The sequence below is a fragment of the Malaya genurostris genome, chromosome 3, assembly GCF_030247185.1.
Source record: "Malaya genurostris strain Urasoe2022 chromosome 3, Malgen_1.1, whole genome shotgun sequence".
Classification (NCBI taxonomy): domain Eukaryota; kingdom Metazoa; phylum Arthropoda; class Insecta; order Diptera; family Culicidae; genus Malaya; species Malaya genurostris.
Genome location: NC_080572.1, coordinates 156,759,668 through 156,786,664, shown reverse-complemented (window position 1 = coordinate 156,786,664; position 26,997 = coordinate 156,759,668). Strand labels below are relative to the sequence as shown.

Genomic DNA, 26,997 nt, shown 5'->3' with positions numbered 1-26,997 from the left:
AACATTCACGATCTTATAGAATCTGAATGTATCCCTTCCGTTGATTCTATGCCGTCTAACAATATTTACGAGATTCTTCTTGAATCCGATTGTAGCGACATAGAAGAAAATTCTTCAAAAATTCCCAAAATAGACGCTTGTCGTTCTGGGAAGAAACATCAATCTATGCCACCAGTGACGGTGATGATTTCCGACTTCAAAGCATTCCGTACTGAGCTTTCTACTTTTCTCCCGGAAGTAAAAGTCTCATTTCAAATCGGACGAAGAGGAGAATGTCGAGTCTTGGTTGATGGATTGGAAGATTACGAACGTCTTATTCGATATTTGTCCGAGAAACTTCATAAATTTTATTCATATGATATAAAATCAGACAAACCCTTCAAGGCTGTCTTGAAAGGCTTATCAAATGATCAAAGTATTGATGAAATTAAAAATGAACTAAAAGAATTGCTTGGTTTTGCCCCTTCCCAAGTAATACTTATGAAAAAACGAGCGAATGGTACTTCTAAACCACGCTCTGGAATTTCCCATGAACTTTACCTAATGCACTTCAATCGAAGTAATGTAAACAATTTGAAGACTTTAGAAAAAGTACGTTTCATTTCCCACATTAAAATTCATTGGGAACATTATAAACGGCATAATCGTATTGCAAACTTAACGCAATCTCGTCGGTGCCAAGGCTTCGGTCATGGAACCAAAAATTGTCATATGGATATACGGTGTTTGAATTGTGTTAAATCGCATTCGAAAGACGTTTGTCCAATGAATGAAACCACTGATAAATTTTCATGTTCGAATTACAATGGAAATCATAAATCCAATTATTTGAAATGTCCTGTCAGGGAAAAAATTTTAAACGCTCGTTCGCTTAGATAACAAGTCAAATCAACGACATTAAATTTACATAACATACCTGAAAATCAAAAAACCGTTACAAATGCCACGCCTAGTTCTTCTAAGGCACTGATTTCTTCGAATTTAAAACATAAAACAGGTACGCCTACCAATTCGTTTTCTAACGAAAACAATTTATTGCCAGGTAGATCGATCTCGTCATCATCTTCTTCTAATGTCAGTTATGCTGGTATATTATCTACCACCTATTTCTTCTAATGTAAATAATCAAAACACAGGACCGCCTTGCAGTTCATCTTCTAACGAAAACAATTTATTAATAGGTAGACTGGCCAAATCATCTTCTTCTAATGGCAGTCTACCTACAAATATTTTTTCAATGCCATTCGCTTCTTTAAATGAAGTTGAAACGATATAACTGAAAATAAAATGATCTACCTACAAGATCAACTCTTTCAAATGATCATCCAAATGAATTCGAATTCATCACTATTTGAAGCATTTCAAACCGGATGGCAATTTGCAAATAATATTATAATGAATTTAAAATTTAACAGTGATGTTAAATAATTATTTGAATATTTTAAATTGAAATGCTCGATCTTTGAAATCGAGTGAAGATGAATTTTATAATTTTCTCAAAGTTCACAAAATTTATATTGCCATTGTGACAGAAACTTTTCTTAAACCAAATGTCAAATTGAAAAGTAATCCACATTGTGTGGTTCATCGATTTGACAGGTTTACTGGAATGGGTGGTGGAGTTGCCATTTTTGTCCAACGGCAAATTAAACATCGAATTTTACCTTCTTTCAATACAAAAGTTATTGAAAGCTTGGGAATCGAAGTTGAAACCATTCATGGAATTTATTTCATCGCTGGAGCATATTTGCCATTCCAATGCACCGGCAAACAATTAAATTTCTTTAAAGGCGATTTGCAAAAACTTACAAGATATCGATCGAATTTTTTCGTAATAGGGGACTTAAATGCTAAGCATGTCCAGTGGAATTGTAGGCAAAATAACAGTAATGGTAAAATACTTCATAATCAACTCTCAGCTGGTTACTTCACAGTTCTTCATCCCAGTAATACGACTTGTTTCTCTTCCGTGAAAAACCCGTCTACAATTGATCTGGTTCTAACGGATCAAAGTCACATTTGTAGTGAACCGATTACACATGCTGACTTTGACTCAGATCATCTTCCTGTAACATTCAGACTTTCCAACGAAGCTATAATTAATCCAATTAGTTCTATATTCAACTACCATAGAGCCAATTGGTTTGAATACAGATCTCACATTGAAAATCATGTGAAACATGAAACTATTTTAGAAAATTCTGCGGACATCGACACAGCAATTGATAATTTGAATCATTATATTATCGAAGCTAGAAATCTTTCAGTTCCCAAAGCACAAACTAAAATAAATTCTCCTATCATCGATGACAATCTTCAACTGCTCATTCGGTTGAAGAATGTTCGTCGACGACAATATCAACGTTCTCGTGATTCTGCTATGAAAAACATAGTTAAGGATTTACAAAAAGAAATTAAACATAGATTTACTCTTTTGCGAAATGAAAATTTCGCTAATGAAGTTGAACAAATTAAACCATATTCTAAACCTTTCTGGAAACTTTCTTAGGTTCTTAAGAAACCTCAGAAACCAATTCCTGCTCTAAAGGAAGGAAATCAAATACTTCTTACAAATGGCGAAAAGCCTCAAAAACTAGCTCAGCAGTTCGAGAGTGTACACAATTTTAATTTGAACGTTGTGAGTCCCATTGAAAATGAAGTCTCACTGAAATATGAGCATATTTCAACCCAAGTGTTATCACACGATGACATTATTGAGACGAATTTTGATGAAATGAAATCAATTATTAGGAAACTCAAAAACATGAAGGCTCCTGGTAATGGTGGAATTTTTAATATTCTTATTAAAAATCTTACCGATGTTGCCTTGAGACTCCTGGTTAAAATTTTCAACAAGTGTTTTTCATTAGCTTACTTCCCAAAAAGATGGAAAAACGCTAAAGTAATTCCTATCCTGAAACCTGATAAAAATCCAGCAGAAACATCAAGTTATCGACCAATTACCTTATTTTCTTCTATCAGTGAACTTTTTGAAAAAATTATCTTGTTGAGAATGATGTCTCATATAAATGAGAATTCAATTTTTTTACCAGAGCAGTTTGGATTTCGTCATGAACATTCAACTACTCATCAACTTGTAAGAGTTTATTTGTATTTGTATACATGTAATCAACAGACAATGTGTAGTCCCAATGATTAAAAACTATTCCTATTTCTAAGTATGTTTAAAAAATTCGTTTGAATTCTGCTGCGCGTAATGTGAAAATCGAATTCGGCAGATACTCCATTGAAAGTTCGTTGTAGACCAATAATAGCACCGTTATATCCATAATTCGTACGGCTAAGAGGCAATCGAAGAAAGACGTTATTCCGAAGAGCTCTACTGCGTACATTTAATGAAATTTCGCTGAGGAGTGCAGCGCAGTCTATTTTGTTGTTCAACATGTCGGCGATCAACATAGCGCGGGACAAATCACGTCGAATGCCTAGGGTGTCGAGTCCAATCAATAATCCACGGCTTTCGTAGCTAGGCAACTCGTTAGGGTTATTCCAAGGTAGCTGTCGAAGAGCAAAACGGACGAATCTGCGCTGTATTGATTCTATTCGGTAGGAGCCGTTAAGGTAATATGGGTTCCATATCGTAGAGCAGTACTCGAGCGTTGTACGAATGAGTGAGCAATATAGAGATTTTAAACAGTAAATATCTGTGAAATGTTTTGCTATTCTCATTACAAATCCTAAACTGCGAGATCCCTTTGCTACAATAAAGTTGATATGCTGCTTGAAAGACAATTGCTCGTCGAGAATTACACCAAGATCCTTAACATACGTGGTTCTGTTGATCACTACTTCATCAAGGCAGTAGTTGTATCTTATCGGATTTTTTTGCGTGGAAACGTGATGATTGAGCATTTATCAATGTTCAAAGCCATTCGATTTACCTCCCACCACTTTGAAAAAATTTCAAGTTGGTGTTGGAGGAAAACAGCATCCTCGTTACTTCGAACTATTTGGAATAGCTTGAGATCATCAGCGAAAGATAAACGTGGACAATTTAGAGAAAGATTCACATCGTTAAAATACAGGAGGAAAATCAGAGGTCCGAGATGGCTGCCTTGTGGAATCCCAGAAGAAGCGATGAACTCTTTGGATACAACGTCATTTATCTTGATTGCTAATCGACGATTATTAAGGTATGAGGAAAACCAACGCAGCATGTTAGAACCAAATCCCAATCTGTCTAACTTAGCAACAGTAATGGCGTGGTTAATTTTGTCAAAGGCAGCGGAGAGGTCCGTGTAGATAACGTCAGTTTGTAAACCGCAGGATATAGCAGGAAGATCCCAGATGTTAGCGATAAACGAAAAATTTGGCAGATAGGTGAAATTAAACCGATGGAGCATTTTTTCACAAAGATTGCAGGAATACCATCGGGTCCGAAGATTTCATTTTGGCGATAGCCATTTTAACTGAATCTTCGTCAACACTGATAGTATCCAACAACTGATGTGATACTGGAACGTTCATTGCTGCTTGTGCGATTTGGTTCGGTGACAACACTTCATTGGAGAAAACACTGGAGTTACGAACATGATAAAAGCAAATAAATCTTCTGGTTATCCACTGGAGTTGCTCTTCTAGACATAGAAAAAGCATTCGACAGTGTTTGGCATCAAGGTTTAATAGCAAAAATGTCTGATTTCCAGTTTCCTATTTATTTGATCAAAATGATTCAAAACTATTTAACTGATCGTACTCTTCAGGTTAGCTATCAGAATTGTAAATCTGAATTGCTACCCTTACGTGCCGGTGTTCCGCAGGGTTCGAGCATAGCTCCAATCTTGCATAATATTTTCACTTCTGATCTTCCAAAACTACCCGTTGGTTGTCAGAAATCGCTATTCTGTGACGACACAAGTCTGTTAGCCACAGGTAGAAATCTAAGAGTGATCTGCAGTCGCCTACAAAGAAGTTTGAATATTTTCAGTGATTATCTGTCAAAATGGAAAATTAAATCAAATGCAGCAAAAACGCAATTAATTATCTTTCCTCATAAGCCAAGAGGTTTTCTTAAATCAAACAATAATGACATTCTCAAATTGAATGACTTGGAATTGACATGGTCTGATCAAGCTAAATACTTAGGTTTAACGTATGACAAAAAAACTCACTTTCAAGGATCACATTGAAGAAATCCAGGCAAAGTGTAATAAATATATTAAATGTTTATATCCTCTTATAAACAGAAATTCTAAGCTCTGTCTAAAAAACAAATTGTTAATTTATAAACAAATTTTCAGACCAGCCATGATTTATGCAGTACCAATTTGGTCAAGTTGTTGTTCCACCAGGAAGAAAACGCTTCAAAGGATTCAGAATAAAATTCTGAAAATGATTTTGAAGCGGCCTCCCTGGTTTAGTACAAATGAGTTACACAGACTCACAAATATAGAACCATTAGATGTAGATGTCACATAATATTATAAGCAAATTCCGACAAAAATCGATGCAATCTTCAATTGAATCGATTCGCTCTATGTATTAGTTAGTAAGTTAGTATATAAGTTCCTTTTCCCCATTACACAATACAAGTAGGTTTAGAATTTTCCCTACACAAAAATCTCAGAATTGCGGAAGCAAATAATGTCCTCATGGTAATAACCAAATCATATATATAATAGGGCTGAAAAGTCACCACTTGTGGCTGAACGCCCAATTTAAATCTTAATAATTTAATTTTAACTCATATTCCAATAAATAGTTATTTTAAAAAAAATTAACGTCTGTACCGATGTAAGCTTCAGCTTCATTAACTGTGAAGTTAATGATATGACTTATCTTAACATCCTTTGAATTATGAATGTAAGTAAATCGCGACGCTTCTTTTTCGTGCTCCTAATAAGATGTAAATTTTTCAGAGTGTGGACACAGTTCGACAAATTCTTGTGATTTCACATCTTATACGATGCACGTAAATGAAGCGTCCTATTTCCCGCAAATTTATATTTAAGAACTCAGTTTTAGAACGCAAATTTTCATAATTTTATTCTATGTAATTTTAAACAGTGTTCACAGACGAGTCTATACATTTGTTATCTGTGCAGTTTTTTTTTGTAAAAATTGACTCAAAAACAATCATGATTCGATGTCACACATAGTTGAAAATATTCTGTGAATTTACATAAATTCTCATGCACATATTTGGAGCAGGCAATTGTATGTAAAGTGAATTTACAGTTCTTTATTTTCAATATACTTTGAAAGCACTTTTTTAAATATACAGTCTTGGTAATTGAAAAATCAATGTATTTCAATTTGATTTTACATAGATCATGGATTTATATCGGATTTTGGATTCAATTGATGCCTATTTAATAGTACTATTGATTTATTTGTCGAGTAAATTTCATTTTTTGTCGTGAATACGACTTACTTTACTATGGGGCGCCTTTTCAAAATTTACCCTCTGAGAGAGTGATAAGTTTTTGATCGTGAATATCTCATGTTATATCTAATGAATCAACATAATTCTTGCTACACGCCATCGGAAATATGATCACAATTTTATAGTAAAATTTTCAGTTGTGTGACATATTCTCCAATAGTTCAAAATTAAACTTTTCTGAAATGTTTGGTATAAACGAGTATCAAAGAAGATAATTCATAAGACGCGTTTGCCTTTCTCGTATTTTGAAAGCTCATAGCTCAGTGATCTGTAGAAGGATTTATATAATCTAACTACCAATAGAATAGAAAGTTTTCAACTTGAACGTGTATTGCAACAACATTGAAGTTTTTCAATAGTACACTATTGAAAAACCTGTTTGTTTCAACCCATGAAAGCACCAGCCAATCAGAACGCGATATGTCTGCATCTATACAAGAGCATTCATATAAAAGTTGTGTGGTTCATTTTTCCTACCATTTGCTGAGCAACTGTTCCCGAAACAAGACACACGAGAACAACATCGAGGACCTGTCGTCTCACTGTTTCCCGATCTGAATGCACGAGACACCGTCAGCACAATGACACCGAAAAACGGTAGAAAGGCAGCCAAAAAGTTCAGCAAGGCCCATTTCCGAAACAAGACACACATGAAAACCATCTTAGATCTCAATATTTCCTACCAAAACATTCATCAAGATGGAAGTTAAATTAATTTGCACCGTCACTAACTGAATGTGTTACGAACGGCAATGCGAAAGCGAATGTTATGATTTTGAACACATCTTTATACTAGTATACAAATATGCCGTGCGAAACAGAGTTGAACAAATTGAACAAATGAAAGAGATGAACAAATTGTTAGAACAAGTATTTCCACTTGACTTGCGCATTCTACTTTCCAGGCGTATCAAATCTGGCTAAACTTGAAGCAATCCTAAATATTTCTTTATCACAGTGATGTGGTCGTCCTGAAAAAAACGGGGCTTTCAACTCCTCGTCGTTACGGATGGCCAGCTGCAGATGGCGAGGGATGATTTTCGTTTTCTTGTTGTCACGGGCAGCGTTACCGGCCGATTCCAACACTTCGGCAGCCAAGTACTCCATCACTGCCGCCAGATAGACCGGTGCACCGGCACCGACCCGCTCTGCGTAGTTTCCCTTCCGGTGCAGACGATGGATTTTGCCAACTGGGAACTGCAGACCAGCACGGTTCGAGCGGGACTTTGCCTTGCCCTTAACTGTTCCTCCTGTGTGCGTGTTACTGCGTAAAAATTCCACAATATGCTGTTAACAGCTAGACAGCCAATTCAGTATTACTGGCTGCCGCTCTACTAACTCTCTCTTTTATGTCATCTCACTGTTTCCCGTTCTGTGATATTTTAACAAAGGGGACGTCCCTACACCGCTACCAGTAGCAGGTATAAAATGAAATGTTATGTGAGAAAGAGCGTCATTTAAGTTAAAGCAGCTACTCTGAACGTACGAGACACCGTCAGCACGATGGCACCGAAAACCGGTAGAAAGACAGATTCGTACCATCACTAACACATTCAATTACGAACGGCAATGCGAAAGCGAATGTTGAACACATCTTTATACTAGTATGGGGTCGTGTGAAAATATGCCATGCGATTATTATTATTATTATTATTATTATTATTATTATTATTATTATTATTATTATTATTATTATTATTATTATTATTATTATTATTATTATTATTATTATTATTATTATTATTATTATTATTATTACTATTATTATTTTTATTATTATTATTATTATTATTATTATTATTATTATTAATATTTTTATTTTTTTTTTTATTATTATTATTATGATTATTATTATTATTATTATTATTATTATTATTTTTATTATTATTATTATTATTATTATTATTATTATTATTATTATTATTATTATTATTATTATTATTATTATTATTATTATTATTATTATTATTATTATTATTATTATTATTATTATTATTATTATTATTATTATTATTATTATTATTATTATTATTATTATTATTATTATTATTATTATTATTATTATTATTATTATTATTATTATTATTACTATTATTATTTTTATTATTATTATTATTATTATTATTATTATTATTATTATTATTAAGTTTACGTTTCGTCTTCGACTCATCAGTGCGTCAGCAGATTATGCTGACGCAAACCCCCGGATCAACATAATCCGCTGAGCAGACGTAAAGTTAATGCTATTTGCAAGACACTTTTTTTGTACACAAGAAGTGTAACGTCCAAACTGACGTCTCGAACGAAACAAGTTTCGGCTTACTGGCCGTACAGATTGTGATAATTTGAAGGGGAAAAAGCTTGCTTTTACCCCCAAATTTATGCTAGGTGCACATAACCATTTTAAATTAAGTTTACGTTTCGTCTTCGACTCATCAGTGCGTCAGCAGATTATGCTGACGCAAACCCCCGGATCAACATAATCCGCTGAGCAGACGTAAAGTTAATGCTATTTGCAAGACACTTTTTTTGTACACAAGAAGTGTAACGTCCAAACTGACGTCTCGAACGAAACAAGTTTCGGCTTACTGGCCGTACAGATTGTGATAATTTGAAGGGGAAAAAGCTTGCTTTTACCCCCAAATTTATGCTAGGTGCACATAACCATTTTAAATTAAGTTTACGTTTCGTCTTCGACTCATCAGTGCGTCAGCAGATTATGCTGACGCAAACCCCCGGATCAACATAATCTGCTGACGCACTGATGAGTCGAAGACGAAACGTAAACTTAATTTAAAATGGTTATGTGCACCTAGCATAAATTTGGGGGTAAAAGCAAGCTTTTTCCCCTTCAAATTATCACAATCTGTACGGCCAGTAAGCCGAAACTTGTTTCGTTCGAGACGTCAGTTTGGACGTTACACTTCTTGTGTACAAAAAAAGTGTCTTGCAAATAGCATTAACTTTACGTCTGCTCAGCGGATTATGTTGATCCGGGGGTTTGCGTCAGCATAATCTGCTGACGCACTGATGAGTCGAAGACGAAACGTAAACTTAATTTAAAATGGTTATGTGCACCTAGCATAAATTTGGGGGTAAAAGCAAGCTTTTTCCCCTTCAAATTATCACAATCTGTACGGCCAGTAAGCCGAAACTTGTTTCGTTCGAGACGTCAGTTTGGACGTTACACTTCTTGTGTACAAAAAAAGTGTCTTGCAAATAGCATTAACTTTACGTCTGCTCAGCGGATTATGTTGATCCGGGGGTTTGCGTCAGCATAATCTGCTGACGCACTGATGAGTCGAAGACGAAACGTAAACTTAATTTAAAATGGTTATGTGCACCTAGCATAAATTTGGGGGTAAAAGCAAGCTTTTTCCCCTTCAAATTATCATTATTATTATTATTATTATTATTATTATTATTATTATTATTAATATTTTTATTACTATTTTTATTATTATTATTATTATTATTATTATTATTATTATTATTATTATTATTATTATTATTATTATTATTATTATTATTATTATTATTATTATTATTATTATTATTATTACTATTATTATTTTTATTATTATTACTATTATTATTATTATTATTATTATTATTATTATTATTATTATTATTATTATTATTATTAATATTTTTATTATTATTATTATTATTATTATTATTATTATTATTATTATTATTATTATTATTATTATTATTTTTATTATTATTATTATTATTATTATTATTATTATTATTATTATTATTATTATTATTATTATTATTATTATTATTATTATTATTATTATTATTTTTATTATTATTATTATTATTATTATTATTATTATTATTATTATTATCATTATTATTATTATTATTATTATTATTATTATTATTATTATTATTATTATTTTTATTATTATTATTATTATTATTATTATTATTATTATTATTATTATTATTATTATTATTATTATTATTATTATTATTATTATTATTATTATTATTATTATTATTATTATTATTATTATTATTATTATTATTATTATTATTATTATTATTATTATTATTATTATTATTATTATTATTATTATTATTATTATTATTATTATTATTATTATTATTACTATTACTATTATTATTATTACAGGCTCCGGCACTCGAAGTGTAACCAATTAAAAAGGCCATAAATTCAGTTTGGAAAATTTCTTTTACTTAATTCAAAGTACAAAATGTGTAAAAATAATACAAAATTCAGAATCAATTCACTTTTGCTCGATATGACCACCTTTTGCCTTGACTTGATGACTTGAGAGAGCGAAGGAGTTGCTTCGTTTGTATTATTTTTTACACATTTTGTACTTTGAATTAAGTAAAAGTAATTTTCCAATCTAAATTTAAGGCTTTTTTAATTGGTTACACTTCGAGTGCCGGACCCTGTATTATTATTATTATTATTATTATTATTATTATTATTATTATTATTATTATTATTATTATTATTATTATTATTATTATTATTAGCTGTTTAATGTAACTAATCTGTACTTTAATATAGGTGCATTGCTTCAAACTTGAGATGGGCAAAACAGTTCATTTTAAAGAACCGTTCAGTATTGCAGAGTTCTGTTGAAAGAACTAGTTCTCCAGAGCCGTTCGTTCGTTCTTTTCATAGTTGGTTTGTTTGTTCAAAGACTGAACGAGAACTCACTTTTGTAAGCTTGAGCGAGGAAAAAGAGGTCCCTCGAAATAGAACTGAGGTTTCGTGACGAAACTTTTTTATTAGTACCGTTCTTGAAAAAAAGTTGAGCGAGCTTAAAAAACAAAAAAAAAGATCCCTCGACTTTGAACTGAGGAACTACCGTTCTCGAAAAAAGAACTATAGCTCGTTCATTCTTTCAAAAGAACTAGTTCTTTTGAACCGTTCGCGAACGAATTGCCCATCTCTACTTCAAACTCTATTAGTGAAAAAAAGGAAAGCTTGCACAATTCATACAATCAATCAACTAAATGATATTCGGAAAAGTTATGGGAGCGTGTCAGTTTTTTCGTATTCACGACATCCAGTTATGTCTCTGACATTACCCACCCGTCTTTTTTATATGCACCTTTAAATAAAACGAAACGTATTTCAAAATTCGAAGTCGATAGCAATAAAACTCTGGAAGTCGATAGCAATAAAACTCTGTTTTCGACTGGAGCGGTCTTCCATGGGCGATGATGGTGATGTTACGGAAGAATTTGAAAAAATAGTAAAGTAAATAGTGGAAACGGGTTAAAAAGGGGATGTAGGGACAAATGTCTGAAAACGACAGAGATCTAATTAGTTGTCATCGAGATGGTGAAGAGACAGGGAAGGGGGAACGAAAAGTTAGTGACAAAAAAAGGTCTTGTTAGTTTCCAATGCAGATGGTGGCCAGGGAGACGGAGATCGAGAGAATCGGAAATGTTAGTGTCGAACCTGTAGGTGGAGATTATACTTTCTTAGCGATATATAACAGATTACACTTGTATATTAATGTGTTTGAGGTAATGGTATAAGAAGCCTATATAAACTATCCCGCCTCGCTAACACATCCCGAACCGAAACCTCAGGCGGTCTACCTAGGGCCCTAAGGGATTCCAGTAGCTTCGTGATACTCTACACTGAAATGAAAATCTTATTTATATTCATTAGATTTGTCATATGAATCATATGTAGAATATAATTCATAGAAATTATATGGAAACTTATAATCTTTATTTAATGTGTACGTCAAATCTAAATGGACGTTATCATAATGAAAGTTATAAAAATATCTCATATAATTTATATGGAAATCCGATGAAAGTCGTGAATAGTTGTGTCCTCGATTTTCATCAACTGCTCCAGACCATTTTTTTCAGGAAGTTCTGCATCTCAATCTAATTTTAAATCGTTGACAAGACAGCTCATCCAACTTCGTTCAAGGATATGCGTTAACGGACCATCCGGACCATATATATCCGGTACATTTCATTACTCTATCTGTCTAGTAAGATTCATTTTTTTATTTTCAGTCTCGGGATCTCACTTCTCTTTCGCAAATATCATGAGGTGCTCCCTTACCGAATGGAATACTAGTACAGCTTGAATCCTCAAAGAAAAGTAGTAGTTGGCAATTATCTGCTATTCGTATGAGCTCCATTGAAAGTTATATATATGTATATATATATATATATATATATATATATATATATATATATATATATATATATATATATATATATATATATATATATATATATATATATATATATATATATATATATATATATATATATATATATATATATATATATATATATTTATATATTTATATATATATATATATATATATATATATATATATATATATATATATATATATATATAAATAAATTTTATAAAACTAGTCATATGGTATATATGAACCTATCTACATAAATTCGAAGTGAATATAATATGCGCTTCATAAATTGTTCCAATGTATGTTGTGCGGATATCTAGTAATGGTTATAAGACGCGCCAATAAATTTGACTCAGACTGGAAATTTCATTCGTTATATGGAAATCCTGTAAAAATAACGTTAAGAAGAGTTTTATGTTTCATAAGATTATCTCATATATTTGACATGATGTTGAACACATCTTGTAACTATTATTGGAAATGCTAATAGTGCCAAATCATTAGAATATCATATAATGTGAAAAAGAAAATTTAGCTCAGTGTACGCACGACCACACGACATGCTCGATGTCCTGATAACCGTCGCCACAGGTGCAGAGACCGCTCTCCGCGAGCCCAACACTTCGGAGATGTGCGTTGAAAGTGTAGTGATTTGACATAAGCCGCGACATAACACGAATGAAATTGCGACTCACGTTCATCACCCTGAACCTAGGTTTCGTCGATACCCTAGGGATAATGGAATGTAGCCATCGTCCCAGTTCACCATTACTCCATGAAGTTTGCCAACTTTCGAGAGTTTTCTGACGAGAGATACTGAAAAATTCATTGAAGCAGATTGATCTTTAATAAATATCACCTTCTAATGCGCCCACCTTAACCAACCTTCCATTTCCCGGAATGGAACAATGCTAACCCAGACCAACCCAGACTAAAGATATTGAATAAGACCGTTCAGATAAAGTTCGCAAGTGTTCCCGTATTTTCTCCAGGAAATATGGGGGATACTTTCCTGGCTTCATTACCCGAAGAGCTTCTATTGAGCTTAGACTATCCGTAACAATGAAGTAATGGTCTTTGGGCAAGGTTTCAATGATCTCGAGAGTGTACTAAATAGCAGCTAATTCTGCGACGTAAACTGAAGTTGGATCACTGAGTCTGTACGAAGCGGTGATGTTCTGATTGAAGATGCCGAAGCCTGTGGACCTGTTGATATTTGATCCATCATGTAAAACACCTTTTCACAATTGACTGATCCAAATTTATGATAAAAGATGTTAGGGTCCACTCGAGGGCGTATGTGATGTGGAATCTCTTCTCTCGTGGATGTGTCGAAAAACACAGTAGAATCAGAAGTATCCAAGTAATGAGCACGGTTAGAAATAAACGAAAAGGGATTAATATTCTGAGCCATGTAATCAAAATACAAGGACATAGAACGGGTCTGAGAATTGAACTCGACAAGCCATTCAAAGTTTACAATCACCATCGGATTCAAGATGTCGCATCGGATTAGCAATCGATATGAGAGATCCCAGAATCGATTTTTCAATGGTAAGACGCCCGCGAGCACTTCGAGACTCATCGTATGAGTCGACTGCATGCAACCAGACCCTGTCAGCTTGGAGCGAAATCAATCTTCAGTTCAGCAACGCCATCACACGGTGTCACATTCAACATATCATGTCAATTGTATGGGTGCGCAGTGCTGCTATTTTGGCGCGCACGACTTTGACATTTCTTTTCCCTACTTCTGTGTACGCGATTAGATGCGAACTCGCCTGAGAGCGCCATGTTCGCAAAAAATGTTGTTGCCAATGATTTGTTCGGGAAATGTGAGAGCTGGATATCTTGTTAATATGATGTCTTTGATGCAACCTAAGGCAATACGCAAACAACGATACAGAATTCTTTCCAGTTTAATGAAATGGTGTTCGCGGTGGATCGGAACCAGAAGCATCCATATTCCATTACGGACAAAATCGTTGTTTGGTACAGCCTGATCAGATCTCCTGGGTGGGCACCCCACCAAGTTCCGGTTATTGTGTGAAGAAAATTGATTCTCTGCTGGCATTTTGTCGTGAATACGACTCACTTTACTATGGGGCACCTTGTCAAAATAAGCCATATAGAAGAATGGGCAGAACTTAATCTGAATATCTCGACTTGTATTGATGGCAGCAACATAATTCTTTCATTATTTCATCAAAAATATGATCAGGAATTTAGGATAATATTTTTAACAGTGTGGGATAACCACAAACAACTTAAAAATTAAGTTTTCTCAAAATTTGAAAACAACGCGGAAAACTCTTTACTTTCGCTTGGGGTTTTTCGCGCAAGGACGATGATTTTGAGGTAGTCAGGTATCTTCAACTAAACGAAATAAAAGGGGAACCGTGCTCGAAAATCGATCATTTATTCTTGTCCGTTGGATGGAAGCAGACTCATTTGGCGCTCGGGTCGTAGATCTCATTTGCCTTCCGGTCGTCAAGGCGAGAAGACGCATTAAACCAGTTTGGCATCATTTGGCACTGCGAGCGGACGTGTTGCGGTTCGTTCGCGAAGCCAGTTTCAATTCAAACAAGAGCGATTGCGTCATACAGCAGAGCTGCTGGTCGTTTGCATTGAAGAGAAAGAAAACGAAAAGTGGACAACTTATATATAATCAGCCGATCAAATGGCTCTAAATGTTATCTAAAGAACTATTAAGATTGAGTCCCGGGTTGGCGGTTCAATGCATAGCGCACTGGTCTTACAAACCAGTTGTCGTATGTTCGAGCCCCGACCTGGAAGGATTCGTAGTGTCAGTAGAATCGTAGCACTAGCCAACGGTTCTGTACACTCTGAATCGTCTGCGAAGTCTGTTGAAACAGAAGGTCAAATTCCACTACAGGAAAGTAACACCAAGGCTTTGCTTTTTACTATTTGAATTACTTCTTTGCAGATCGAAGGTAAAAATCATCAGTTTAGTGAAAATCCAAAATTATTTGATTTGCTTCGTGCAAAAATCGTTCAGGAAAAATGTACCGGACTGTGCTAAATAACGTAGAGAATTCCACAATTTGGTCCTTCTAAAAGGCAGAAACGAATCCTGTACAGCATCTTGATAGTTTCTTCCAATGAAATATGCAAATTCGAAATGAGATAACCGACGTTAAAAATCGTTTGAAATTCTATTAGTGAAAATGTGGAAAGTGTCACAATTCACACAATCGATTAACTACCAATTCGAATTCGAAAGTATAAAGAAATCGTGTCAGCTTTATTCGTATTCACGACATCCAGTTATGTTCCTGGCATTACATACCCGTACTTTTTTGTATCAGATACCTAATGTGACATCCACAGGTGCCTTTGGAGTCGAACCAGATCTCGAGATATTTGAATGTGAAGACCTGAACAATGGTTCCACCCCCTAGTTGAAATTATAGTTGTGTTGGTTCTCGCTTCCTTGAAAACACAACCAACTAAGTTTTCTCTGTAGAGAACTCGAAACCCATTTGAAAAGCCTATGTCAACAAGTTGTCGAGGGTATCTTGCAATGGTCCTTGGACACAACGCTGTTGTCGGCAAGTTGTCTTAGCGTGCAGATGTTGATACATTCATCAATGTTGTTTACTTAAAAATTGTACAATAAGAAGCTTAAGCATGAGCCCTGAAAAAGACCCATGCAACTGAATCGTATTGTCGACAAATCACCATGCGCGAAATACATGTATTTCTCAGACAATAGATTATACAAAAAGTTGTTCAAAATAGGCGAAAGACCATGCTGATGCAACTTCTTAGATAGGATGTCATTGGAAACTGAGTCAAAAGCCCCTTGATATCTAAGAAAACTGATGCCATTTGTTCTTTACGAGCAAATGCCATTTGAATTTCTGTTCAGAGCAACGCAAGTAAGCCATTAGTATCGACCTAATTGTCTAGACGCAACAGAATCATTTTTTCAAACAATTTCTGGATACAAGAATCGGCATAGCAATCGGCCGACACGAATTGTGATCGGAGGCTGGTTTTCCTGGTTTTTGAATGGCGATAACTTTTACTTGTCTCCAGTCATGTGGGACAATATTATCCTCAAGAAGCCTATTGAGTAAATTCAATAAGCGCCTTTTGGCAGAGTCAGGCAAATTTTTCAACAAGTTGAATTTGATTTTGTCTAACCCCGGAGCTTTATTGTTACACGATAAGAGCTCAAGTTAGAACTCTAACATCGAAAAAGGTGTTTCGTTTCTGTTTGATGAGGCGACGCGCGTGACCGCCTGTTCCGGAACAGAGTCAGGACATACTTTTTAGCGAAATCAAATATCCAGCGGTTAGAATATTCCTCGCTTTCGTTCGTGGTATTTTTGTTGCACATTCGTCGGGCTGTGTTCCAAAGAGTGCTCATTTATGTTTCTCTCGATAATCTGTCTTCGAATCGACGCCAATAATCGCTTTTCTTCGCTTTAATCAAGCTTTTCATATTAACGTCTAATGCCGCGTAGTTTCTAAAGTTATCAGGTGTTCCGTTTTTCCTAAACTCGATAAATGATGAAGCTCTCTCCGCATTTAATTCTGAGCACTCTTTGTCCCACCACGGGTTTCGAGGACGGATGTTAGTTTTCGCGCCGGGCACACGTTTCGTCTGAGCTTGAGTCGCGGTGTCGAGAATCAAGCCAGCCAAAAACGTGTACTCTTCCTCCGAAGGAAGCTCTTGTGTTGTTTCTAGTTTCTCAGATATCGAATTTGCGTAACATTTCCAATCAATATTTCGTGTGAGGTCATTCGAAACATTGATTGTCTCCAATGGTCTTAATTCGTAGGCGATAGAAATCACGATAGGTAGATGATCGCTGCCGTGGGAATCAGGGATCACCTTCCACGTGCAGTCCAACCGTAGCAATGTCGAGCAAAGAGATAAGTCCAGCGCACTTGGCCTTACTGGTGTTGCAGGAATTCGTGTAATTTATCCCGTATTCAAGATGTTCATATTGAAGTTGTCGCAGATATCATGGATCATAGCTGATCGGTTATCATCGTGAAGACAACCCCATCCCGTACCGTGTGTGTTAAAGTCTCCTAAAACCAACGTTGGTGCGGGAAGGAGCTCAACGATATCACTGAGCCGCTGATGCCCAACCGAGGCCCTTAGGGGAATGTAGATGGAAGCAATGCAAAGTTCCTTGCCTTTGATTATAACATGACATGCGACAACTTCAATACCTGGTATCAAGGGGAGGTTAATGCGATAGAAAGAATAGCACTTTTTGATCCCCAAAAGTACTCCTCCATAGGGATCATCACGATCCAGACGAATAATGTTAAAATCATGGAAGTTTAAGAGTATTTCAGAAGTTAGCCAAGCTTCGTTCAATGCAAATGCGTCACATTTCAGATTATTTACTAGAAATTTAAAAGGTTCTATTTTGGGATGATGCTTCTACAATTCCACTGTATAACAGTAATTGTATCCATGACCTCGGTGGATGCCTTAGCCATCTAAGGATACGATCGCTGAAAGAAGGGGCTATTTGGCAGTCAACTGCTTCAAGAATGTTTTAACTGTAGGAATAAAAGCCATTATAAGGCTTTTAAGAGGTTCAGACATATTGAAAGTAGACATGATCCAGTCCACAATATCAGAGAATTTAACAAAGTATTTGGTAAATTTTCTGACTGATCTTTAGGAACTTTCGGGAGTTTTGATGTTCCAGGAAGTGATGGAAATTCTTGTTTGGAATTTAATTTTTCAAGCCTTTTCCCCGGTTTTTTGCTATCGCTTTCAGTTGTTTTAATTTTTTGAGACTTACCAAAAGATACCTTCGAACCCGTACTAGAGAGCTTTCAAAAGGATTTATTTTTTCTCTTCCTGAAGCTATGAGGGACCGCCGAAGGGACCTTCAAAGAGATCATCAGCATCGCTCTCGTCAGCTGACAAACAATCGAAAACAGTCACTGAAGACGTAGCACTCGTCAACATTTCAGCAAAGGAATGCTTTGAATGCTGCTTAAGCGAATGCCTCATCTTGTCTTTGCGCTATTTGTACGCGGGACAATCAGAGAGGTCATGCGGCCCCTCATTACAGTAGAGACACTATTTATTGTCTCCATCGCAGGAGTGTTTTTCATGTCTCATTGTTTCAAGCGTAATAAAATCTATGTCGTTCATATGTAACTAATAAACAAAAAATTAAAATCTTCTGCTTTCATTGTAGACTTTACATAATGGAACCATCTAGAATCCAATCAGCATGTTTACCACATAGCAATGTTTTTGACATGTCCCATATCACATGAATAATACTAAATGCTGGAGTGAAAAATTAGTAATATCCCATAATATTTGAAAATTTTTGGAAAAGTGTTAAATTCACTTGAATTTGAACGATCGCTTATGGTAGAACCTTCAAAATTATGTAAAACATGATTATTTACGTATTGTCATCCAACGTATGATTGAAAACTACCCAATATGACCGAAAATATTAGATGCAATTCGAAATTATTTGTATACATACTAGTTTTATTAGGATGATAAGACACGTGTAAGCAAACGAGTAAAATCCATTTCGATCATAATTTATCAATCTCCGAATCCATCCATAAAAACCTGTTCTAATCCACCTAGTGGTGTAATTATGCCTTTTTCATATTACTCATTACATCATAAATATTACTGTGGAATTCACAAAATCAACTGTTCATTGAATAGAAATAGGAAAATTAGTTCGGACTTAATCTAACAAACTCTACAATTCCGGAACCGGAAATAGTATCCACAACAAATTTAGAAATTCCGTATGAAACTGTAAGACTTATAAGTTTGTGAAAATCGATTTGGCCATTTTGAAGAAAGTTTGGTGATTTGCAGTTTTTAAGTACCATTTCAAATTCTTCCAAAACCGGATTCAGATGACCGGAAGCCAAAGTTGGCTGGTTTGCTAGCAACCAATTCTGAACCTAGTTATACCTAGACATACTATCTCATGCTCTAATTCGATTAAACCAATTAAACGAAATTTAACAAATGAAACGAACTTCTGCATATGTAAGTCAAGCTAAAGAGCATGAATCAGCAGCATAAAACATGTAGTAGAATTATTATTATTTTTTTTATTATTATTATTGTTGTTGACATCACAACACAACCGGCACGGTATTACTGCAAAACCGGCTGTCAAAATTGCATATTTTTTCCAAATGAACTTCAATTCATTGACATTATTTTTTTTATATATAATTTATTTTACCCCGGCTTTACATTCTTTTATTCTTTCGGTCGCACTCATCATAAAACAGCTAAAAGTTTTATCAGCCGCAGCACCGTCTTTTAGCAATATCACGCACTATTAAACTATAAGACCTATCGTTTGAATCTTTGTTTGCGAAAATCGGTTAAGCCGTTTCAGAGAAAATTGAGTGTACACTTATTCTCTAGTTTTCACATGTTACCATGTAACTCCGGCACCGGAAGTCGGATCCAAATGAAATTCAATAGCAGGCTATAACACACCTTATTTGAATCTTAGTTTGTGAAAATCGGTTCAGCAATCACTGTGAAAAGTGAGTGCACATTTTTGTTACATACATACACACATACACACACACGGACACACACAAACATTTGCTCAGTTCGTCGCTGGCTGAGTGGAATGGTATATGACATTCGCACAAAGCATAACTAGAAAAACCGACACATAGAAACCAGGAATGTTGTCAGTGATTGAGCGCAGTGCGCTTACCACACGTTTTGTTGGCTTGTACAAAAGAATCAATCGTGATGGATTTTTGAATTCTTCATACTTTGAATAAGTCCGAATTCAATCGTTATTGTTAGTGATTATTATAACACTACAACTATGAATCATGAGTAATTGTGATTGACTAACATGAGGTTATATGCATATGTATTGATTAACTTGCTTACGATGTATATGCCTGAGTTTAGTAGCAAGGATGGATTCTCTTTTAAAAGATCGATGGAAGACAAGAAATTCTATTCTAATTGTTTTCCATTGTCATCTTCGAAGAAGTAGAAAGTGATTATACTATTATTTTTTCTTGCGTCAATAGGATCGTAGCACTAGCTATGTAATTGAAGCTGTGCTATGAATCGGCCAAATTCCACAATAAACGTAACAACTTTGTTTTGCTTCAAGATGTTTATTCGAGTTTCTTTATTATCTAATACAATGATATGAAGATTGTGCCGAATAAATTATGTTCTGATTCTCTATTCAGTATAATGAATAGAATGTTAAGTTTCGCTATAATGAATTGCTGCAATCATAAGTAATACCTATTATATGATATTACACAGCCATGCATTATTGCTTCAGCAACATAAATGCATTTCTTACCATAACAATTTTATTGTAATCAAATCGTTTTTATTTGAATACAATTCCAAATGCTGCATTATGTGTCATTATTTGATATGTAATTTTTGTTCACGATATAATGCTACCGTGCTCATTTTTGGCATAAAAAAAATTTTCAATTTCGGAAATTTCATGTATGGTGCTATGGTGCTTTTTCAAGATCGAAAATTTTGAAATTTTCACCGCTGGCCAGCACCCCTTACCCATGTCCAATTTAGCTCAAATTTTGCATGAGGACATTTTTTCGAGATGCTTAAACTTCTGAACAATAGCGCTTTACGAAATTAGAGGTGATCTCCGAAAATATTAGCACCCTTATATACATTAGAGCGGTAAAAAACAACGTGTTTTGTCGGTTACATCACTTATACCATTATATCTCCGGAGCCAAAAGTCACAGCCATTTGGTCTTGGAACTTGATTAATGGTCCGATAGTAGCTTTCAAACGAGCATAAATTTGTTAAAGTCGATTCAGCCATCTCTGAGAAAATTGAGCGCGAAAAAACACAACGCGTTTAATCGGTTACGTCACTTATACAATCATATCTCCGGAACCAAAAGTCACAGCCATTTGATCTTCGAACTTGATCAATAGCCCGACAGTACCTTTCAAACGAGCATAGGTCTGTTAAAATCGGTTCAGCCATCTCTGAGAAAATTGAGCGCGTAAAAATACAAAGCGTTTTATGGGTTACGTCACTTATACAATCATATCTCCGGAACCAAAAGTCACAGCCATTTGATCTTTGAACTTGAGCAATGGCCCAACAGTAGCTTTCAAACGAGCCCAAATTGTTAAAATCGGTTCAGCCATCTCTGAGAAAGTTCAGCGCGTATAAATATCTTCGAAAAGTGCACACACATACACACACAGACATTTTCCGATCTCGTCGAACTGAGTCGAATGGTATATAACACTATGGGTCTCCGAGGCTCTGTTCAAAAGTCGGTTTTTTTCAGCAATTCTTATACCTTTCTATAGAGAAAGGCAAAACCAATTACGGCTCGGCAATGCAATATTTCAAAATTCTATGAATACTTAGTTGTGAATAATTTAATTGCGAAAATTTAAGTGTTTTTAGTTTTACGATAATCGGTCTAGTTTTTGAACAATTGATCGAAAACGACGCGACGCGCGCATTCTGCTACATTTCACCTTAATGCGTGCGACAGATATGCGAGTACTTTCCATATGGGACAGACCCGACGTGATCTTTTTTTAAAATTTTACTGAAATAACCCCAAATTATTTTTGCAATTTCTGAAAGTAGGATTACTACCAACGTTATCCGTCGGGCTAACTCAAAAGTGGGAGTATGGCAGTACAATTGCTGGACATATATTCGCTTTTATAGTTTCGACTTACTCTTGCTATATCAAACATATATCAGGCTACTTAAAAACAAATGATTTTGCATAGTCCAACTCGTACATAATATTCCAAATGTATAAAATGTAAATTTAGAAAAGGTGCCCAATAGTAAAGTAAGACCTATTCACGTTAAAAATTTTAATAAAACACGTTTCAAATAATGTTTTAATTCAAATCCACATTTTTTTTTATCTTGCAGGCGCTATGAGGATGATGATGATCGCGTGTGGAACTGTGGAGCATGGTTTGAATATACTTTAGTGGTTGTAGTATCATCGATACTACTGATTGCTGCATCGGTACTAACCATTTTCTGGGTAATATACTACCGCAAAGGCTTCAATATGGACGATCCAAAACTGCAATTCAATCTGCATCCGGTCCTTATGATTGGTGGTTACATTACGCTGTCCGGCTTCTGTAAGTCAATTAATTACTACATCCTGCCAGTATATTTCAAAAACAAAATTTCCAGCTATTCTTCTTTACCGCATTTGTCGATGCTGCTCCCACTTGATTGTCAAACTGTGTCACACTTTCTTCCACGCATGTTCCATTCCATGCATTGTAATTGGATTCCTTGCTGTTTGGGACTCTCACAATCAGACTCAAAATCCAAACTTTTATTCACTTCACTCATGGCTTGGATGCATTACCATGGGACTATTCGCTCTTCAGTTTATCCTTGGATTTTTCAGGTATTTATTTCAAGTGTTTCTTTACAGTTTGGCTAAATAAATTATATCATACATTAATATTTGATTTCAGCTTTTTGATTCTCCTATGTTGTGAAAATGCAACCTATAAATTTCGTTCCACTATGGTTCCGATACACGCAAGTTTTGGTGTAGTCACTTTTATGCTTGCCATAGCCACAGCTGTAACTGGATTAACACAGAAGGCCATATTAGAATTGGGGTAAGATAAAGTTTTGTTACTGAAGTCGTTTTGATGTGGTTGCATCCTATTCAACAATCCTTATAGTTTACTTGAAGAGTGAGGTGGAAGCAAGACAATATATAAAAGGGGTGAAATGGTGATTGCCAGCTGGCAAGCTTCTTGGGAAAAAGAGGATCTGGGTCGGTGGATGCACTCAATTATTCCTAAAATATCGACAAAGGCATGGTTCAGGGGACTGGATGTGATTAGGGACTTCATTCGTGTGATGTCCAGACTCATGTCCAATCTCCTTCGAATTGGACTTTCCGAGACTAATCATTGTGCTTGTGGCTAAGGGTTATCGCGATATTGATCATGTCGTTTGGACATGCGTGGAGTATCGTGATGTCAGATCTCAACTAATAAATTCCTTGCTCACCCAAGGTTGACTATCCAATGTCCCATTTCGCGACATCCTTGCTTGTCGTGACCTTTATTACATGAAACTTCTTTATCATTTCATTAACTCCATTTGAGTTCCAATTTTTATTATGTTAGACTGTTTTCTCTTTCATGAGTTCAACCAATAATGCATTCAACCAACTATATGATATTGAATAAAAGTGATGAACTGATACAAGCAAACCTGAAATAGTTATAAGATCATGTACAAAATAAATGTATTTCATTTCATGTAATTTATAATAGCAAATCGCTTGATAAAAACAGCATTTAGATTAAATAATGAATACCAACATACTAATATGATATTCGAAATGTATTAGGTTTTAACTACTATGTATTGTGGATGCCACGGCGAAGAAAAACTTATGTATATTGCCTATGAAATAAATGTATTTATGAAAAAAGAATTGTATATAACACTATGAGTCTCCGAGGCTCCGTTCGAAAGTCGGTTTTTCCAGCAATTCTTATACCTTTCGATAGAGAAAGGCAAAACATCCAGCAATTCTATATATAAATGCAATTTCAGACTGTAGGGGAGACCAGGGCTGGTTGACCAAGTTTTGCCTTCGAAACTTTGTACTCATTCTAGTTAGACTTTTTGATAAACGGTTTTCACTGTCATGAAGATACAGCTTTTGAGCACATATGAGGTTTTTTTCTCATTCCCAAAGGAAAATCAGGAGAAAAGTAATTAACAATCAAATGCGGAAACACATCAAATGTAACACGTTTATCAATAGAAAAAGCTAGTGCTCGTCATTAGCAATTGAAGTATTTTGATTCTTTTTTTACGTATCTAGACCCTGTTTGGATACTCTTAGTATATGCCTGCCTTTCTCATATTATTCATTTTCTCCTACATATTACAGCAGAAAATCCCCTAAATACAACATTTTAAAAAAGTTTAGAAAAGAGTTTCGATGATTCCGGTTGCATAATACTACTACATTGATATGCTACATTTGAATTTATGTAAGTGAAAATCTATTCAATCATACGGGAGAAAGTGAAGTGAGTTCCATTTTATCATATTTGATTATTATTGTACAGAGTCCGCCATCTAATTTTTTTTAACTAGCGGTTATTTCGATATTGGTAACCTTAATGTCACTTCTGATTTGACAGAAACTTAGTTTTAACCTTCCGCTGAACGAAAATGGTTGTGTATACGCTTGAGGAACGCGTGAAAATAGTGCAGTTTTACTTTGGAAATCAGCTTGAAGAAGACGTCGATTTTTGCCAAAAAATCATCTTCTCGAATGAGGCACATTTTCATCTCGGCGGGTAAGCAAAATTGTCGCATCTGGGGGACGGAAAACCCGCACGTTATCATGGAGAAGCCGATGCATCCTCAGAGAGCGACGGTTTAGTGCGGATTTTGGTCTGGCGGCACCATTGGGCCATTTTCCATCGAAAATGAGGCAGGAGCCGCCGCCACGGTCAATGGCGAGCGATTGGTTCTTCCCGTTACTTGAAGAAGAAGATTTGGACACCATTTGGTTCCAACAAGACGGCGCTCCGTGCCACACAGCCAACGCTACGATCGATCTTATCGCACAGTCTTCGAAGATCGAATTATCAGTCGAAATTCGGATGTCGTTTGGTCGCCTCGGAGCTATGATTTGACGCCGATAAACTATTATCTTTGGGGGCTGTCAAAGATAAGGGTTATGTGGACAAGTTAGAGATAATTCAAGCCTTGAAGGATAACATTCGTGCAGCCATAGCTGGAATAAAGCTGCATACAAACGATAATGTACTAAAAACTGGACCGACCGTATGACGTACTGCAAGGCCAGCCATTTGAATGAAATTATATTTCACAATTAACCGGAAGGATTGTACTTTAATATGAAAAAATAAATTCTGAAATCAGATGAACCGTTTGTTTATTATTGCATGTTTAACAAAAAAGTTACATGACGGAACCTGTACATCCGGAACTGAAAGCTGGAAATCGGCATAGTGACATTCGGTTCATTCAACCATATAATAATATGACCTACAATTTTTTTATGATTCTACATGACAATTTTAATTTTGAAAAAAATTTACCGGTAGTCGGACTTGAATCAAATTCAGCAAATCATTTATGCGACTATCAAGGGTTTATTTTTTTACAGACTTCATGATCTGCAAACTACAGAAAATCACATTGAGCACCCTAGGGGAAAGGCGAGTAATAGTGCGCGGCACATATTAGTACGCATCTCGCTACGAGCTACTGTTAACGCTTATCACTGTTTTTTCTGGATATTTGGTCCTATTAATTTCATTCGCCTACATTTCATATCAACACGGCAGACGTAAATATAAAATCTATCATTCTCTTAGCGTTTTTGGACCGTAGAAAATAAGCTTTATATCGTTTATTTCTCATAGGTTCACGTTTTCCTTGGTTTAGTGACAATTTCTAGACCGAAACGAAGTTATCGTCATTGTCATTGTTTTATTTGTCGCGCCAAATTCCAAATTATAATCATAATTAGAAATTATTACTACATAGCGAAGACAGGTAGTAGTTGTGTCATTTCCGTAGATTAACATTTTACTCGGAAACTTTCGCGGTGTCAGACTAGACTAGTTTTCCTGGTTCTCCGTTGATAAATTCAAATTTCCGAAGAAAAAAAAGTGGGTGGGTAATGTCAGAGACATAACTGGATGTCGTGAATATGAATAAAACTTCACACTTTAGAAAATCTAAATCGTTTTCATAGGTTGATATATTGTGTGAATTGTACAAGGTTTCATTTCTTTACTTCTATAATTATAACGTATATACACTATAATACGACGAATTCACGTCGCACTTATTCTAACACAAAAATTTCTATGAAAGGTAAAAAAAAGTAAAACATTGGTCACCTGCAGAAGTACACACAGTACGAATTACAATAATGTTAACAAGTTTTCTAATAATCAATATACTGATATTAAAAGTCAGCTGCGCATGCTAGAATGAATGAAACAATGTCAATTTTTAGCTTTTATACCTAACCAATTGGTAATCCGCAAATGCAATGTCGCTCACTGTATCAAAACCGTCGTCCGAGTACGAGAAAGACAAACAAGCGCCTTAATTTTTGCTCTTTAATACTCGTTGAAACCAAACATTTTAGAAAACTATAATTTTGAGTTTTTTGTTGTAAGGGAATACTACTGAAAATTTTATCACAAATTGTTGATCATGTTTCCGATAGCGTACAGAAAAGTTTAAGTTGTTGGGTTAAGCACAACAAGAGATATTCACGATTCAGTACATTCTTGAGCAGGGTAAATTTTAAAAAGGCGCCCCATAGTAAAGTAAGTCGTATTCA

General features: G+C 35.1%; 1 protein-coding gene across 7 annotated transcripts in view; it reads left to right on the top strand.

Moving 5' to 3' along the window:
• The window catches only part of LOC131437718 (transmembrane ascorbate-dependent reductase CYB561), a 267,545-nt gene that overhangs the window by 206,946 nt on the left and 33,602 nt on the right, over window positions 1-26,997 (top strand). For all 7 annotated transcript variants that reach the window (XM_058607237.1, XM_058607236.1, XM_058607238.1 and 4 more), the window contains 3 exons: window positions 22,533-22,753; window positions 22,809-23,031; window positions 23,102-23,251. In XM_058607237.1, the coding sequence (XP_058463220.1) occupies window positions 22,533-22,753; window positions 22,809-23,031; window positions 23,102-23,251 (594 nt within the window). The remainder of the gene's footprint in view (window positions 1-22,532; window positions 22,754-22,808; window positions 23,032-23,101; window positions 23,252-26,997) is intronic.